General features: G+C 43.3%; 2 protein-coding genes across 3 annotated transcripts in view; both read left to right on the top strand.

Moving 5' to 3' along the window:
* LOC117732666 (E3 ubiquitin-protein ligase TRIM21-like) overlaps nt 1-17,006 on the top strand; it is a 703,346-nt gene that overhangs the window by 528,846 nt on the left and 157,494 nt on the right. The window lies entirely within an intron of this gene.
* Nucleotides 1-17,006, top strand: part of meis1a (Meis homeobox 1 a) — a 38,025-nt gene that overhangs the window by 17,154 nt on the left and 3,865 nt on the right. The window contains exons 9-10 of the mRNA XM_034544384.1: nt 7,154-7,230; nt 14,625-14,683. Of these exons, the coding sequence (XP_034400275.1) occupies nt 7,154-7,230; nt 14,625-14,683 (136 nt within the window). The remainder of the gene's footprint in view (nt 1-7,153; nt 7,231-14,624; nt 14,684-17,006) is intronic.

Here is a 17,006-nt window from a genome sequence, read left to right as displayed (position 1 = left end):
AGAAATAAAAAGGTGAATAGTATCGCAATAAATTTTAATCATCTTACATTTAAAAAAAAAAACATCCAACAACATCAGACGGTCCAGAAGGAACTTTGAATGTTGTGTGGGGTTTGGCGGTCCCTGTGGACAAAAGCGGTAGTGTTTCCAATCGCCCAAGGTCCCTGACAGCCCGACGCAGCTCAGTTCTGGTTCTGGTTCACCCGAGCCTCCTCTTCCCTACCAGCGAGTCCAGCATCGCGGCCTCGGCCTCCAGAAGCTCTCTGAAGCTCTCCAGAAGCTCTCTGCGGCCTTCGGGCTCCGATGACGAGCATTAAGAATAATAGAGTCTCCTCTGATGGTCACGTTTGCTCCTGAAGGTCACACGGAGGCGACGGTATCGAGTTGAAACCAGTTAAAAGTTCCTCAAAGTAACTTTATGAACATTTTGACGCTTGTACATCTGTAGCGGAGTAAAATTAGGAATGTGTGAATTTTTATAGTTTCTTATTTTATTGGTTTATTTGGTAGGGACAGGGCACGCACACACTTGCTTGTGTGTACACTTCTAGTCCGGCATTGTAACTCTTTTGAACCGACAGCCTGCTTTTGTTAAGTTCTCCAGTCGGACTCTTTATTATTGGCCCGCTTTAATCCTGATGGACCTGGTTACCATGGTTACGCGGAGCGGTAATGGAAAAAGTTGTCGATGCAACATGTGGAAAATGTCTGTCTGTCCGATTCGGGTAGAGATCCTTTCGAGATACGTGTTCCCTGATCCTGCTGCCTTTTTACATCTTTGTGTCTCGCAGTAGAAACACTGCTGACGTGTGTGTGTGTGTGTGTGTGTGTGTGTGTGTTCTGGCTTCCTCGCATGAAGTCGTACACAAACTCCAGCAGCCTTCTTTGAGCCGCAGCTCATAAAAGCCCAGCCACAAGCCAACGTGGTGTTTACCACACACACACACACACACACACAACCTGATTTTTCACATTTTAATTTCATGTAAAAGTGCAAAAACACTAACTGGAAAGCAGCCCCCCTGTTAATGTTATTGGTTTGTAATTTACCTCCCTCTCACTCACAGATGTTGTTTGCCCCCTTAAATGACTTCTTCACAAACAGGTGGTGTGTGTGTGTGCGTATGTGTGTGTGTGTGTGTGTGTGCGTGTGTGTGTGTGTGTGTGCCATTTGTTTACAGTCGCCCAGCTCATTAAAGAGCTGCTACGGCTCACAAATTACACGTGACTCCATGAAAACAGCTGGAAAGACTTTGCACGTCCAAGTGCTTCTCAGCACGACGACGAAAATACAAAATAATATATATATATATATATATTTTTAAAAACACTACAGTGTCGGTTGAAGAGACGAGAAAAAAAAAATGACTCCCCCCCCCCCCCCCCCCCCCCCCCCCCCCCCCCCAAAACTTCAAAGCGAGCGCCACAATTACAGAGAAGGACTCCGCTCGTCTGAGGAATGGGCCTCCCGAGCGGGACAGATGAGTTAGTCAGGAAGCCCCGGCGCTGACCCCGCAGACCCCCCCGCCCCCCCCCCCCCTGCCCTCCATCCATCAGGGGTCAGGGGGCACCGGGACACCTCCATCCATCCATCCGTCAGCAGCTGTTTACAGCCGCAGAGCTGCACATGTGGGTGATAGCGAGGCCACGGCGACTCCCGCAGGCATCGACATGTTCGGGTCGCCTGCCGCCACCCAGAAATATGAACCCCCCCACCCTCCCTCCCACCCCCCACCCCCCCCCCAACACCACCTCTCCAGAGCCAGGACCGTACAGGAAGTCTCGCTCTAATAACGCCATCAGACATCAAACGCCATCAATGTAGATTCTTCTTCTTCTTCTTCTTGGCGGCGGTCGTGTTTACGCTCTGTTAAAAAACCGAGACAATTAAAATGTGGTTCGATCGATCGATCGACCGCTTCTTCTTCTTCTTCTTTTTATTACTCAACAAATTTGGATGCAATCAACGAATCGGGCAAAAAAAATAACAAGAATGAAAAATCTGATTTGTTATTGAATCGTGTGTCCGGTGTTACTTCAGATGAGTCTCCAACACGTCGTGATTGCAAGCGAATGCGAGACATCTGAAAGTTGCGTTCAAGACAATGAAACTAATGAAACTCTTCTGTGCTGCAGCCTTTTTTCTGCTGTTCTGGGGTCAGTCGGCGACGGCTCGGGCTTCATCCATGGGAAACGGCAACAGCTTGTTTGGCTCCACACATTTTTTATTTAAACATTTCCAGAGTGACGACCGCTCCATTTTGAGTGTCTTTTCCGACTGTTATGACACAAATATGTTCCTTTTTTAATAAACAGTTTGAACCTCCACTCCGAGGTAGCTCACATGCTAATCGGCAGTTAGCTTCGAGAGCGATTGGGACCTTGACTGCGATCCAATAGTGCATGAATTCTCCCGGCTGCTGGTCGAATGTGGAGCGCCGACCTTCTGACGTGACGGACGCTTTAATCCTCGGGATGCACAGAAAGTTAAAATGCAATGTGATGAAATGCAGCTCGTTTCTGTTTGGAAAGAAAAAAAAAATAACGTCTCAAATGTTTGACCTGCGTTTCATCCACACCAGACTCGAGTTAGTTCAGAGTAAGTTGTGGATTTAGTGCTAAAGCCAAAGTCTTCAAGGGATCTGTAGTTCATGATTTAGTTCCTGTGCCAAAAGAAACTAAAGAGTTTCTAAATCTGATATCAATACAGATTTTTCTTTTTACAGCCTTCAGGCCCCTCCCCCCCACATATATATTTGAAGTATTAAACGCAACGAGCGCCTATATTTCCTGTTTTTTAAAGTGGAAAAGAATCCTGGAACAGTAGAAACATACCCACAGATTTAGGAACAAACCAGCTCGTTACGGTGTTTTGCCAAAACCGTAAAGTTTTTTTTCTTCATCTTCTTTCCGTTAAACTAAATCTCCCGAGTTTCTCGGCCAGGAACAAAGCGCCCGACTATCGGGGGGCTGCAGCGGCTCTGAAAGTCTCTGGATTTGGTTAAAAAAGAAAGGCCACTGTGAACAGACGTCCATTTCCCTGCAGTGTGAGGACGGCTGTTCTGTGGCTCCCTCACCCTGCAGTGAAAACATCATCCATTACCTCTGTGACAGGCCCCCCAGGGACCCCAGGGCCCAGCTCTCCGTGGGGGTCGCCTTTATTGACCTCTCACCCCCCCTCACCCCCAAACACACACACACACACACACACAAGAAACGTCCAGCATGTGGTCACATACATCACGGAGCAGCCTTTCTTCCCTGACAGCGTAAATGAGCGTCCGTCAGATAATGAGGCGAGGAGGCGAGGAGGCGAGGAGGCGAGGCCAATCAGAGGACAGATGGAGGGAAGGATTTCAAGCTGTCGGAAAAAAACACGATTTAGGCAAAAAAGACTCAGTTTAAAGTCACCTTCAAAGAAATTCAGGACTCAATAAAACACATTTTTTCCCAGCTTTTTGTTTTTCCTCCTGTAAATACGTGCTTTTCTGATAATTTCTTTACATTTTTAACCTTTTTAATTGTATTATATCGTCGGTGGATAACTCTGGACCAGTGCTTGTTTACATGTTTACACACACACACACACACACACACACACACACACACACACACACTCTAAATGAGATGTAATCACAGCCTCTTAAGAGGTTTATTGGGACGCTAAACGTCACACTGCGTTTGCAGGTGATGAAGAATTCATGTGATTCTGCAGACTCGGTGAAAGGTGCACAACAATGAACATAGAATTAAAAAAAATAGTACAATAAAGAAATAATAAAAACAATGAACAAAGTGCAATAATGCGATAAACATGGTAAATAACAAACGGATACTTTAAAACAAGTATATATTTTTAAAATAAAAGTGGCAAGTGTATTTTGTTAAGAGAAGGAAATACTTGCAACCACGCCCACAACAGTGATGTCACAGTTGTGGGCGTGGTCAGCTAAAACAAAAAGGAATCCGGGTTCGGCAAAAAAAACGTGAACGTTTGAAAGCTGCTACGAGGAAAAAATGTATCCTGTGTTGAGTTTGGCGGTCCCTGTGGACAAAAGTGGTATTGTCTCCGAGCACATGAGTCCTTATTGGCGGGGTCTGAAAGTCGGCTCCGGTCGGTCCTGGTTCTGGTTCTCCGGTGCCTCCCTTCCCTCCAGCTGGCCCGGCAATAAGCGTCGAAGCATGAAGAATAACTATATTATAATATTGGCATCGGGATTAAATTGAGACCGTTAAAAAGTGCATTTGTTCTGCTCAAATTAGGCAATCTGTACACGGCTAAATTAATTCACATCACATTATTTAGATGAGCGTATACCTTCCCAGTGAGACTGATTCCAGACCAGCCCGCTGAGCCCCGCTAACAGGATTATCATTTTAATAACGAGCAGGTGGCTTCAGATAAAAAATTTTTTTTTTTAAATTCCCTGAGTTGGAAACTCTGAAATCACACTGTGGAATGGACCGGCCCTGAACCGGCCCGCCATGTGTTTTTACTCTCCGAAACACTGAAGGGTGTGATGAGCGGCTGCGGGGAGATTTTTACGTGACTCGATGAGCAATAAGAGCCGGATGGTTCTGACCCAGCTGTGAGTGTGTGTGTGTGTGTGTGTGTGTGTGTGTGTTTGCTTGCTTTGCCTCGGCCTTGTTCTGCAGAACCATTCCAGCTCCTCCCTGGAGGGAGCCGCTACTCTGTGGCCGAGAAGGCGATGAAAACAACCTCGTGATTATCGCTCTTTGTGGCAAATTAGAGGCAGTTTAGGCCAATTACCTGCTATCAGATCACAGGGGAAAAACGGAGGGGACGGTCGGGGCGGAGGGGAAGAAGACATCAAACACTTTCCCTCCTCGCCACAGAGAGACATGTTAGTGTGGGGTGGGGTGGGGGGGGGGAGTCTCCCGGTGTCGGCCCGAGGCCGTTTGATAAAAGCCGATAAAAGGCGTTCGAGGGTTTGTAGTAAAACCAGGAAGTGGAGAAATCCTCCCGCTTCGCGTGCTGCGAGTTTCTTCTTCTCACTCGGATTGTTAATCAGACATTTACAAACCGCGGGTTTCACCACTTCAGCCCCCCGGAAGGAAGCGTTTAAAGGAAGAGTGTAGTTTTTATGCAGGACTTAGCAGTAAAATGTTCTGCTGTTGGATTTAGCTTCAGGTAAAGTTTACAAGTGGTTGCGTTTAGCCGAAACACAGCTTTTTTTTTTTTTTACGATACATTATTTTGTATTTTTTGATATCCAACATAAAATCAGAATATGCATTAGTGGATGAGCAGTAATTCTGGACATTAGATACTAAACATATTGGACCAACTGCCCAAAGTTGTCGTAAATCGCTCGTTTCAACTTGAACGGCAGCTGTTTACAAAGAGGTGCTTTAAAAAAAATATATATATATATATACACTGTATATATTTTAATCGTTTGCACAATCGACACCGCGAGAACTGACACGTCGCACCAGACGAAGAAGAACGTCACGGCACAGAGCTCCAGGTCCTGCTCGCGGAAATCGAATCACATAAGGTTGCGAAAAACAACATGGCGGTGGTCCTAAAACCAAGATGGCGGCGGTCGTAAAACCAAGATGGCGGTAGTCGTAAAACCAAGATGGCGGTAGCTGTAAACCAAGATGGCGGTAGCCGTAAAATCAAGATGGCAGGTGGCCGTAAAACCAAGATGGCGGTGGCCATAAAACCAAGATGGCGGTGGCCGTAAAACCAAGATGGCGGTGGCCATAAAACCAAGATGGCGGTGGCTGTAAAACCAACATGGCGGTGGCCGTAAAACCAACATGGCGGTGGTAAAAATCTGCAAACTCTGGCTTTCGGATCGTCATTCCAGAAAACCAATAGATGGCATCACGATGACGACGTCCACTTCTTACATGCAGAGTCTCTGGTTCAAATCAAAGAGAACATTTGAAGCAATTAATTTAAATCCCTCGTGGTTCGTTCATGATGCCAAATACGTCGATCAGAAATGTAGAAAGCCTCACAAAATGAAAACAGAAAAACGTCTCTCTCTGCTTTCCTGTTCTCGGTTGCAGCAATCTCGTGTCTCCGGGCCCCTTTTTTTCTTTTTTTTTGGACTCTCCGCTCCGTCCTCTGCAGGTTTTTAACGAGTCTGAACTCTCGAGCAGCGCTGCGTGTTACATCGGTGTGAGAATAAATTTTTTTAAAATGCTCCTGAAAGCGCCGTCTTTCTGGCTCGGAGACGAGCCGCCGGGCGTCCGCATGCAGCTGGTTTGAGTCATTTATCGTTTGACGGCTTCACGTGAACTTCTCCCCTCCGCTACAGGTGGCTCGTGTGCACGCAGATAAAGTGTGTGTTTGATATTTTTACATTTCCCACGAGCCTAATCTCAATCTTAACACTTTTTTTTTCTTCTTTTTTTTTTTTAACCAGAAACCTGTCGGTAAGGGTTCTCGTGGCCACAATCAACGTGTTAAATTATGTTAAAATGTGAGAATTCAACGTGAAATATAAAAACACATTTCCCAATGTAAGTTGATTAGGAACAGTGTGTGTGTGTGTGTTTGCGTGTTTGCTCACAAAGCCCGGCGCTCTTCCCGGGGGCTCGGTTAGCGCAGCCGCTCTGATTGCTAATTTATCCGAAACACTTAGAGAACGCACGAAAATAACTTTTGCGTATAGATAACAAATGAACCGCTGAATGAGGATACTTTGTATCAATACCTACAACATCGGCAACATAACATTTGAAAGCATAATAAACAGACACACACACACACACACACAGACACACACACACGCTCACATGCAGACTCCAGGGATGGAGCTGAGCAGCCTCAGGCCTGTTCTGATCCGCTACTGTGAGAGAAACAAGCCTGAACGAACCCCCAACACACACACACACACACACACACACACACACACGCACACACACTAATTAACGGGGCGCCCTCTCCACTTGGCTTCCCTCTCTAATTGGCTCACCATTTCTTCCCATTAATTATGCTCCATTTCATATCCCTTTAATGAGTCGAGCCCCGCCTCCCTCCTTCAATGCTAATTAGCAGCTTTCAGGCTCTCACTTAAAAAACAACAAAAATAAAACAAGAAGAAGAAGAAGAAGAAAGACCCCCGTGATGTTGTGCAGTGTGTTGACGCCACCGTGTTTTGTCCCTCTGCAGCACCCGTACCCGTCGGAGGAGCAGAAGAAGCAGCTGGCCCAGGACACCGGCCTCACCATCCTGCAGGTCAACAACTGGTGAGTCGGCGATGTTGCTGTTGTGACACTCTTGTTGTGTGTTTGCGAACCCCCCCCCCCCCCCCACCCACACACACACACCCCTTCTACCCTCCCCTGCCCCCGAGGAAACCTAATGATGTGCATTCAATCCTGTGGGGTTGCCCCCTCCTCTAAATATCCCCCCAATTACAGTTACAGAGGGGAGGAGGCGGTTAATTGGAGAGTTAATTGGCGCTCGGAGGCTTGCAGGTGGAGGTTTTCCTGGTTTGTTGTCCTGTTTACCGACACAGAAATGGAAACGTCAACAAATTACACTGTTGGGGATTTTAACCAAACACAAATTAAGAATCCGCCTACAATTAAAGGTACAGGGTTGGTAATCTTAAAACATTTTTTAAAGGCACGAACAGCGGCCATGTTGGTTGGCCGCGTTCGTAACAAGCGTTTTTTTGGGGGAGTGGCTTCGGAGGGAGTGCTGCGGCCTTATTTTATTTTTTTAAATCTAGCGTACTTTAACAGCTTTAGCCAATTAAAGCCATTCAAGTTTTGTGAGCTTCTCCAGGAGGCTTTCTTTGCAAGTTCAGAACCTGGTTCCAGTTTTCCTTTTTTTTTTTCGTTAAGTTCGTGGCACGGGAACGTAAAGAAAAGATCGTGAATTGATGCCGAACGCCGAACGCCGAACGCCGTCTCCAACACAAACACCAGGCTTCTTCCTCATTTGAAGGCGACTCTGGGAATTTAAAAAGAGATTTAAAAAGAGATTTAAAAAGAGACCAGATTGTTCAGTAGCAACGCGGTTGATCGGAAAAAGACGACGTAAATGTTAATGTGCGTGCTAATTATTATTATTAATAAGAAGAAAATGAAACGCTTGAATCAAGTTGATCAATCATGTGAAACAAAAAGAGGAAGTATTTAGATTTGATATCCGTACATTTTGCATGATTTATAGACAGCAGACATACTGAGTCCCTTTTCTTCTGTTTAATGATCTCATTTTTAAAGGATTTAAACGATCCCAAAACTCGCTCTGACGCTTCGGTCATGAAATTAACGCAGATTTTATATATTTTTTTAATTCATTTTTTAATTTATTATTAATTTCTGTTTATCATTAAACGCTCAAATTAATATATTTCACATGCGTTCCGACCTTCAGACTTTCCGAGGCGATGTGTTTGTCCTGGTGCCATTGAGCCCCGCTCCCTCTGAATATTTGGCAGTTGCCGTGGTAACGCCTCCGGAGCGGCTCGCAGCATTTTTCCCTGATTCTGCAGATTCAGAGTGAACGAGCGAGCAGAGACGAAGGCTTTAAATGGAGCTGGGGGATCAAATGAGGGGGGGGGGGGGGGGCACAAACTGGTTGCTATGGCGTTGGTTCATTTACACTGTAATATAGAAATTATGCTTGAATTTGCACATGACTTCTTCCTCTCATTATTTCCTTTACTCCCTCTTTTATTCTCTTTACCTTGTTTTACTTTCATCTCCTCCCTTGTTTCCTTCCCTTGCTTCCTTTTATATTTCATATCCTTGTTTCCACCCTTCTACTTTCCTTGCTTCCTTTCATCTCTTTCCCTTGTTTACTTCCCTTGCTTCCTTTTATATTTCATATCCTTGTTTCCACCCTTCTACTTTCCTTGCTTCCTTGCTTCCTTTCATCTCTTTTCCTTGTTTACTTCCCTTACTTCCTTTTATATAACCTCTCCTTGTTTCCACCCTTCTACTTTCCTTGCTTCCTTTCTTCCTTTCATCTCTTTTCCTTGTTTACTTCCCTTGCTTCCTTTTATATTTCATATCCTTGTTTCCACCCTTCTACTTTCCTTGCTTCCTTTCATCTCTTTTCCTTGTTTACTTCCCTTGCTTCCTTTTATATTTCATATCCTTGTTTCCACCCTTCTATTTTCCTTGGTTCCTTGCTTCCTTTCATCTCTTTTCCTTGTTTACTTCCCTTACTTCCTTTTATATAACCTATCCTTGTTTCCACCCTTCTACTTTCCTTGCTTCCTTTCATCTCTTTTCCTTGTTTACTTCCCTTGCTTCCTTTTATATTTCATATCCTTGTTTCCACCCTTCTACTTTCCTTGCTTCCTTTCATCTCTTTCCCTTGTTTACTTCCCTTACTTCCTTTTATATTTCATATCCTTGTTTCCACCCTTCTACTTTCCTTGCTTCCTTTCATCTCTTTCCCTTGTTTACTTCCCTTACTTCCTTTTATATTTCCTATCCTTGTTTCCACCCTTCTACTTTCCTTGGTTCCTTGCTTCCTTTCATCTCTTTTCCTTGTTTACTTCCCTTACTTCCTTTTATATAACCTCTCCTTGTTTCCACCCTTCTACTTTCCTTGCTTCCTTTCTTCCTTTCATCTCTTTTCCTTGTTTACTTCCCTTGCTTCCTTTTATATTTCATATCCTTGTTTCCACCCTTCTACTTTCCTTGCTTCCTTTAATCTCTTTCCCTTGTTTACTTCTCTTGCTTCCTTTTATATTTCCTATCCTTGTTTCCACCCTTCTACTTTCCTTGCTTCCTTTCATCTCTTTTCCTTGTTTACTTCCCTTGCTTCCTTTTATATTTCATATCCTTGTTTCCACCCTTCTATTTTCCTTGGTTCCTTGCTTCCTTTCATCTCTTTTCCTTGTTTACTTCCCTTACTTCCTTTTATATAACCTATCCTTGTTTCCACCCTTCTACTTTCCTTGCTTCCTTTCATCTCTTTCCCTTGTTTACTTCCCTTACTTCCTTTTATATTTCATATCCTTGTTTCCACCCTTCTACTTTCCTTGCTTCCTTTCATCTCTTTCCCTTGTTTACTTCCCTTGCTTCCTTTTATATTTCCTATCCTTGTTTCCACCCTTCTACTTTCCTTGCTTCCTTTAATCTCTTTCCCTTGTTTACTTCCCTTACTTCCTTTTATATAACCTCTCCTTGTTTCCACCCTTCTACTTTCCTTGCTTCCTTTCATCTCTTTCCCTTGTTTACTTCCCTTACTTCCTTTTATATTTCCTATCCTTGTTTCCACCCTTCTGCTTTCCTTGCTTCCTTTCATCTCTTTCCCTTGTTTACTTCCCTTACTTCCTTTTATATTTCCTATCCTTGTTTCCACCCTTCTACTTTCCTTGGTTCCTTGCTTCCTTTCATCTCTTTTCCTTGTTTACTTCCCTTACTTCCTTTTATATAACCTCTCCTTGTTTCCACCCTTCTACTTTCCTTGCTTCCTTTCTTCCTTTCATCTCTTTTCCTTGTTTACTTCCCTTGCTTCCTTTTATATTTCATATCCTTGTTTCCACCCTTCTACTTTCCTTGCTTCCTTTAATCTCTTTCCCTTGTTTACTTCTCTTGCTTCCTTTTATATTTCCTATCCTTGTTTCCACCCTTCTACTTTCCTTGCTTCCTTTCATCTCTTTTCCTTGTTTACTTCCCTTGCTTCCTTTTATATTTCATATCCTTGTTTCCACCCTTCTATTTTCCTTGGTTCCTTGCTTCCTTTCATCTCTTTTCCTTGTTTACTTCCCTTACTTCCTTTTATATAACCTATCCTTGTTTCCACCCTTCTACTTTCCTTGCTTCCTTTCATCTCTTTCCCTTGTTTACTTCCCTTACTTCCTTTTATATTTCATATCCTTGTTTCCACCCTTCTACTTTCCTTGCTTCCTTTCATCTCTTTCCCTTGTTTACTTCCCTTGCTTCCTTTTATATTTCCTATCCTTGTTTCCACCCTTCTACTTTCCTTGCTTCCTTTAATCTCTTTCCCTTGTTTACTTCCCTTACTTCCTTTTATATAACCTCTCCTTGTTTCCACCCTTCTACTTTCCTTGCTTCCTTTCATCTCTTTCCCTTGTTTACTTCCCTTACTTCCTTTTATATTTCCTATCCTTGTTTCCACCCTTCTGCTTTCCTTGCTTCCTTTCATCTCTTTCCCTTGTTTACTTCCCTTGCTTCCTTTTATATTTCATATCCTTGTTTCCACCCTTCTACTTTCCTTGCTTCCTTTCATCTCTTTTCCTTGTTTACTTCCCTTGCTTCCTTTTATATTTCATATCCTTGTTTCCACCCTTCTACTTTCCTTGCTTCCTTGCTTCCTTTCATCTCTTTTCCTTGTTTACTTCCCTTGCTTCCTTTTATATTTCATATCCTTGTTTCCACCCTTCTACTTTCCTTGCTTCCTTCCTTCCTTTCATCTCTTTCCCTTGTTTACTTGCCTTGCTTCCTTTTATATTTCCTCTCCTTGTTTCCTCTCCTTTCCTCCTCACCTTTTATCTGATCATAAAGAAACTAAAAGGTAATTTAATTGAATCTTGTTCATATTAATATTCATATCAGGGTTTTTTCTTCATATTTGTGTTTGTTGATTTATGAGAGTGTGTCAGAGGGGGGTGGAGGGGATGTGTGTGTGTGGGGGGGGTGGGGGGGGCAGTTGGTGTAAATGGCATTTTCATGGCAAACAGCTGGACTGGTTTATTTAAACACACCCGTTGTGGAGGGTTGAGAGGGTGAGGAAGGGAGGGAGCTAGGAGGGAGGGAGCGAGGAGGGAGGGAGCGAGGGGTGGCGTACTGACCTGAGAGTGACACCCAAGGTGGGCGGGACTTATCGACTGTTTTACAAGCAGTGTGTCAGTGTGTGTGTGTTTGGTGATTGTGGTTGTGTAGCAGCTTTGTTTAAAATCTCAGGAGAGGAGACTGACTGTACAGAGAGGAGCAAACCCCTCCCCCTCCTCCTCCTCCTCCTCCTCCTCCTCCTCCTGAGGGGAGGGGCTGGAGGTAATAGAGAGGGGGCAGGCCCAGAGAGCCCCTTCGGTTTTTAGTTTGTAATATATTTAATTGGGAAGTAAAAAGATTTAGAGGTGAGGTCGTAACGACGGAAAATATCAAATCCAAAGATGGCCGAATGAACACAATGTTTATTTAATCGTTGATGCAATCGGCTGTTGGGTTACATGTTGTTTTTGTTTGCTTTTAAGTCTGTTATTTGTGTTGTTGTTGTTTTTTTAAAGTGAGAAACCAGCCCGGTATCATGAAATAGTCACGAAATGCAATCTGTTGTTTTTTGTGCACACAGATCGTCTGTCGTCAGGTGAAAATAAGTAAATTTATAAGTTCCTTTTTTCGTGGCGGACACACAAATGAAACGCATCCATGTGACTAAGCAACAGTTGGAGCAGGTGACGTGGTTTTAAATATCCCCAAAAGAAGAAGACAATAGACTGTGTTCGAGCAACGTCTTGGGCCCCCTAAGAAAAGAGATTTTTAAAATCTTAACAGAACCATCCAAGATAAATAAAGGTTAGATCAATAATGCCAATTATGACCCGATACAAACCTTTTAGGGGCCGTCTGGCTGCAGAAGAATACCCCTCAGTGTGTTGGCGGGCAGCTGATGGTGTGTGTGTGTGTGTGTGTGTGTGTGTGTGTGTGTGTGTGTGTGTGTGTGTGTGTGTGTGTGTGTGTGTGTGTGTGTGTGTGTGTGTGTTTATGGGTTGACAGCTGTAAACTCGGTCTCATGGTGTGAAGGCGGTCATAATTGGGTGAAGCTCTTGACTCTTTAATGGAAGTTAAAAACAGACGGTCAGGTGACTTTTTAATTTTTTTTCCCCATCTAAACTTTCTTTAAAAAAACGACTATTTAAAAAAAAAAGAATAACATCACTTTATAACTTTATATGCTGAGTTTAAATCAAACTAAACAAGTTGTGATTTTCATCCCGGGAGTTTAATCATTTAAAAAAAAGTCACATAACACATTTAAAACATCATTTAGTGCGACAGAAAACATATTTTATTTATTCTTCCTCTTCTTTTCTTTTAATTATCTCGAGACATTGTTCGCGAACAAAGTCTTTTCTCCTCATCTCAAAGTACATTTGGTGTTTTTACTATTTAAATTATTTAGGAGGAAACTCCGGCGAGACCCGACAATGTCAAATATTATAGTGAAAGTTGTCCTTTACTCTCCTTTAAAAACTCTTCTGTATTTCACCCTTCCTCCTCCTCCTCCTCCTCCTCCTCTTGCTAGCCTTTTTATTTTATTTATGTTTTACTCCCTGAAAAGGCTGCTCTGGCTTTTGTTTTCCTGAAAAGGAAACAGGGTCGTCGTCCCCCCCCACCCCCTTTGGTACCCCCCTATCCTCCCTCTTTTCCGAACAAGTTGAAATGGAACGATCCCTGGGGGGGGGAGGGAGGTGGGGTGAGGGTGCGGAGGTGGTTGTAGGGGACATAAATCAAGTGGGGAAACCACAGAGCTTTCACTCCGGGGCGGGTCAGGAGGGGTCGACAGGCGGTTCAGAAGGCTTTAAGCTGAGGAAGACCAGAGCGCTCCTCTGCAGAGGGGAATGGAGGGGGGCGGGGTCACAGAAGGTGCCAGGTCATAGGTCACGCATACCAGGATGATGGCTTTCAAGAGTGTACTTAGAAGGGGACATGTATGAATGCACCGCTGCTGCAGCCCCCGACCCCCCCCCCCCCCCCCCCCCCCACACCCACCCACCCACCCACCCTCGACGCCTGAAGCATCACAAACTTGGTTTCACTCTTTTCTACCACAGTTGTAACTTGGTTAAGAAGTACTGTACAAAATAACCGTGTTAACGTGGAGCAATGCTTCAAACACCGAGCTAACGGCTAACATTGGAGTTGATCTTAGCTGCAAATGAATCAGAACTTAACTTGAACCAAACCTGACTTTTAGCTAACGGGGGGTTTCTAGATGCAAGCGGATGGAATAAACCACGCTTTATCTTTTGGATCACCAGGGAAACGTGAACATAGTTGTAGCTGTTAAACTATACATTTTTTTTTTAGTAATTTAGCTGCTTAACTGAACTGTTGAATTTAGAAAATCCGACTGCGTTAGCTAATAAACCGGACCGCAGACGGTACCGACGCTTTAGACGCTAATCTAAAATTCTGGTAATGTTTCAAAAGTCAAAGCCACAGGATAATAATTCCTGGCTAATAATATTAACCTTCTTTAGTTACTAACCTGAACTCTGAGCTTACTGAAACCCAAATGTTAGCGTTTTAAACTTAAACCTTTGGATATGTTTACATTTTAGCCGCTAAACAAAAAAAACAAACCAGTTCAGAAACTAAACCATTGGTTTCCTTTGCTTCTTGGTTTTAATCCTTGAAATATCAGTTATTTTTAATGTAAAAAACAAGGACATTTTTCATCATTGTATCTTATCTTCCCCCCAAATGGTAAAAAAAAAAAGAAGCTAATTCTTTATCAATATAAAAATCTAGGTGAGATAATTCTGTATCTTTCTTTTCTTTCCATGTTCCACGTTGGTCGTATGAAGCACTTTTCATCTCTATCTTGTGATTTTAACGAGAAATAACTCCCGCGAGAGAAAGAAGTGATATTTGTCTCACTTATAAACCTTCTCCTCCCGGTTCTCTCCTCTTCTGCTCCTCAGGTTCATCAACGCGAGGCGGCGGATCGTTCAGCCCATGATCGACCAATCCAACAGAGCAGGTGAGTTTTTATACTTCTTTATTTATATATATATATATATATATATATATATATATATAAATACTCTCCTTACTTTACTAGACCTGATAGTAACACAGCGTCATTTATTAATGCTTTGCTTTTGATGATGAAATATCCTGTTCTTTTGATTTTAAATAATTGACATTCTTAAAAAAAAAAGAGCTATTGTTTTCTGTTCAACCTGTTTTTGTTCATCGGAGCTTAATTTCGTGATGATGTCGTGTGGGCCGTGAAAAGTTCGAAATTTGAGATTTGACAGTTTGTGTCTGGGGAAAAATAACAAATCAAGCCCAGAGGGTGTAAACAACAATAGATTTATTTATTCTTTTTGAGCTCGGCATGTCGATAAATTAGCCTGTTTCTTCCACAGATCTCAAGAGTTTTCTCTCTGTGACAGTTCTGGCTACGGTGGTCACGTAAAATAATAAATAAACAAAAAGATTTGAATGCATCCCACATGCTGAAGAACTACGCTGAGGACTTGCTGGTTTTGTTCGTCCACTTGATTGATGAGCGTTGCTTCGGCGGTACCGTGACACGGTTGCGTTCTTAAACCTTTTCATCCCGGATTTCTACGTCTACGGTTTCAAGTCCAAAATGCAGAAGAGTGACAGAGGAAATGTGCCTCCGTGATAGAAGTGTTTGAAGGTTTTTTTGGGTTTTCGGGGCTTTTGTGATCTAATAACTCCAAAAGTAAAAATGTCCTGATGAAAAGATTTTCCAACGTGTTTCTATAGCGTATAAGAAGTCTGCTTTAATCCATAATCGTTGGCATTTAGCCTTTCAAAATCCACATTTTCACAGATTGAATTCAGCGAATCGCTCTTTTCAAATTGAAGATATTGTTTAAGGTGTTTATTTATTTCACTCAGGTGTGACGGCAGACATTAATCCATATCTCATAGCTTCACGTGTTAAAGCTGCATTCTCTCTCCTGACCACCAGGGGGCGACTCCTCTGGTTGTATAGAAGTCTATGCTTCATGAGTTAAAGCTGCATTCTCTCTCCTGACCACCAGGGGGCGACTCCTCTGGTTGTATAGAAGTCTATGCTTCACGTGTTAAAGCTGCATTCTCTCTCCTGACCACCAGGGGGCGACTCCTCTGGTTGTATAGAAGTCTATGCTTCACGTGTTAAAGCTGCATTCTCTCTACTGACCACCAGGGGGCGACTCCTCTGGTTGTATAGAAGTCTGTGCTTCATGTGTTAAAGCTGCATTCTCTCTCCTGACCACCAGGGGGCGACTCCTCTGGTTGTATAGAAGTCTATATAAATGACTCTACTTCTCTTGATTTATTCCCTCAGTAAACATTGTAAACATTAGTTTTTGGTCTCAATCTCTAGTTTCAAGTCTTCTTCAATACAGCGCAACGTTCATTTAGTGAATTATGGTCATTTAGAGTCAAACAGACCATAAAGCAGGGAAAAAGGGGGTTATTCAAATTTGTGAGACCAGAATTTGACGTCTTCATGCGCAAACCGGGACCCTCCAAACACCTGATCACATCTGGAATACTAAGTGCATGTAAACACACTCCTGCAGCCTGAATCTGAGCAGTAAGACGCACTAAAAAGCCTCACTGGTGACCCCCCCCCCCTCCTCACTCTGTCTTTTGCTCTCTTGGCTCCTCGGTGTGTTAAAGCGAAACAGAGAAGCTTAAACTCCAGGATTGAATGGCCTCTAAACCCCAGCAGGATTATCTCCAGACAAAGACGCTAATCGCTTTGACTGACCACTCCATTGAACATTTTAACCTGGGATTAAAACAAATAGGAGCCGGGCTAAAGCGGGGGGCTAAAGTACCGCTAGCCTTTTGGCCCCTGAGCTTTGTTAGCGTTTACCCCCGCAGCTGACTTCCACACAAAAGCGTTGACGCGCTGCTGAATGAGGGCGATGAGAAACTGTTAAAGACCTGGATCCTGGGAATGTGACTATGTAGATTGACAAGAAAAAAATGTTTTAAAAAAACTTCCCGTCCCCTCAGGATGAAACTTTATGGAGCTAATGTCCCCCGCGAGAGACGAATGCTTTTCATTTTAAGTCATCTCATCATTGATTAATGACCGCCTCCCTCCCTCCGTCCTCCTCCTCTTCTCCTCCCTCCCGAAGATCAGACGAAGAGATGAAAAAGAGGAAAATAAACTACAGCGTAAACAAGTTTAGAAGAAACGGAAGAGATTTTATTTAGATTTTATACTGAAATTATATACGAAACTAATAGTAAGACGTGAACTTCAGCATTTTGAGATGAGGATCTGTAAAAACTGTTAAACCTGCAGCATTTTTTGGTGATTTCTGTCG

This window comes from Cyclopterus lumpus, chromosome 1 (assembly GCF_009769545.1).
Source record: "Cyclopterus lumpus isolate fCycLum1 chromosome 1, fCycLum1.pri, whole genome shotgun sequence".
Lineage (NCBI taxonomy): Eukaryota > Metazoa > Chordata > Actinopteri > Perciformes > Cyclopteridae > Cyclopterus > Cyclopterus lumpus.
This window is presented reverse-complemented; position numbering and strand designations above follow the sequence as displayed.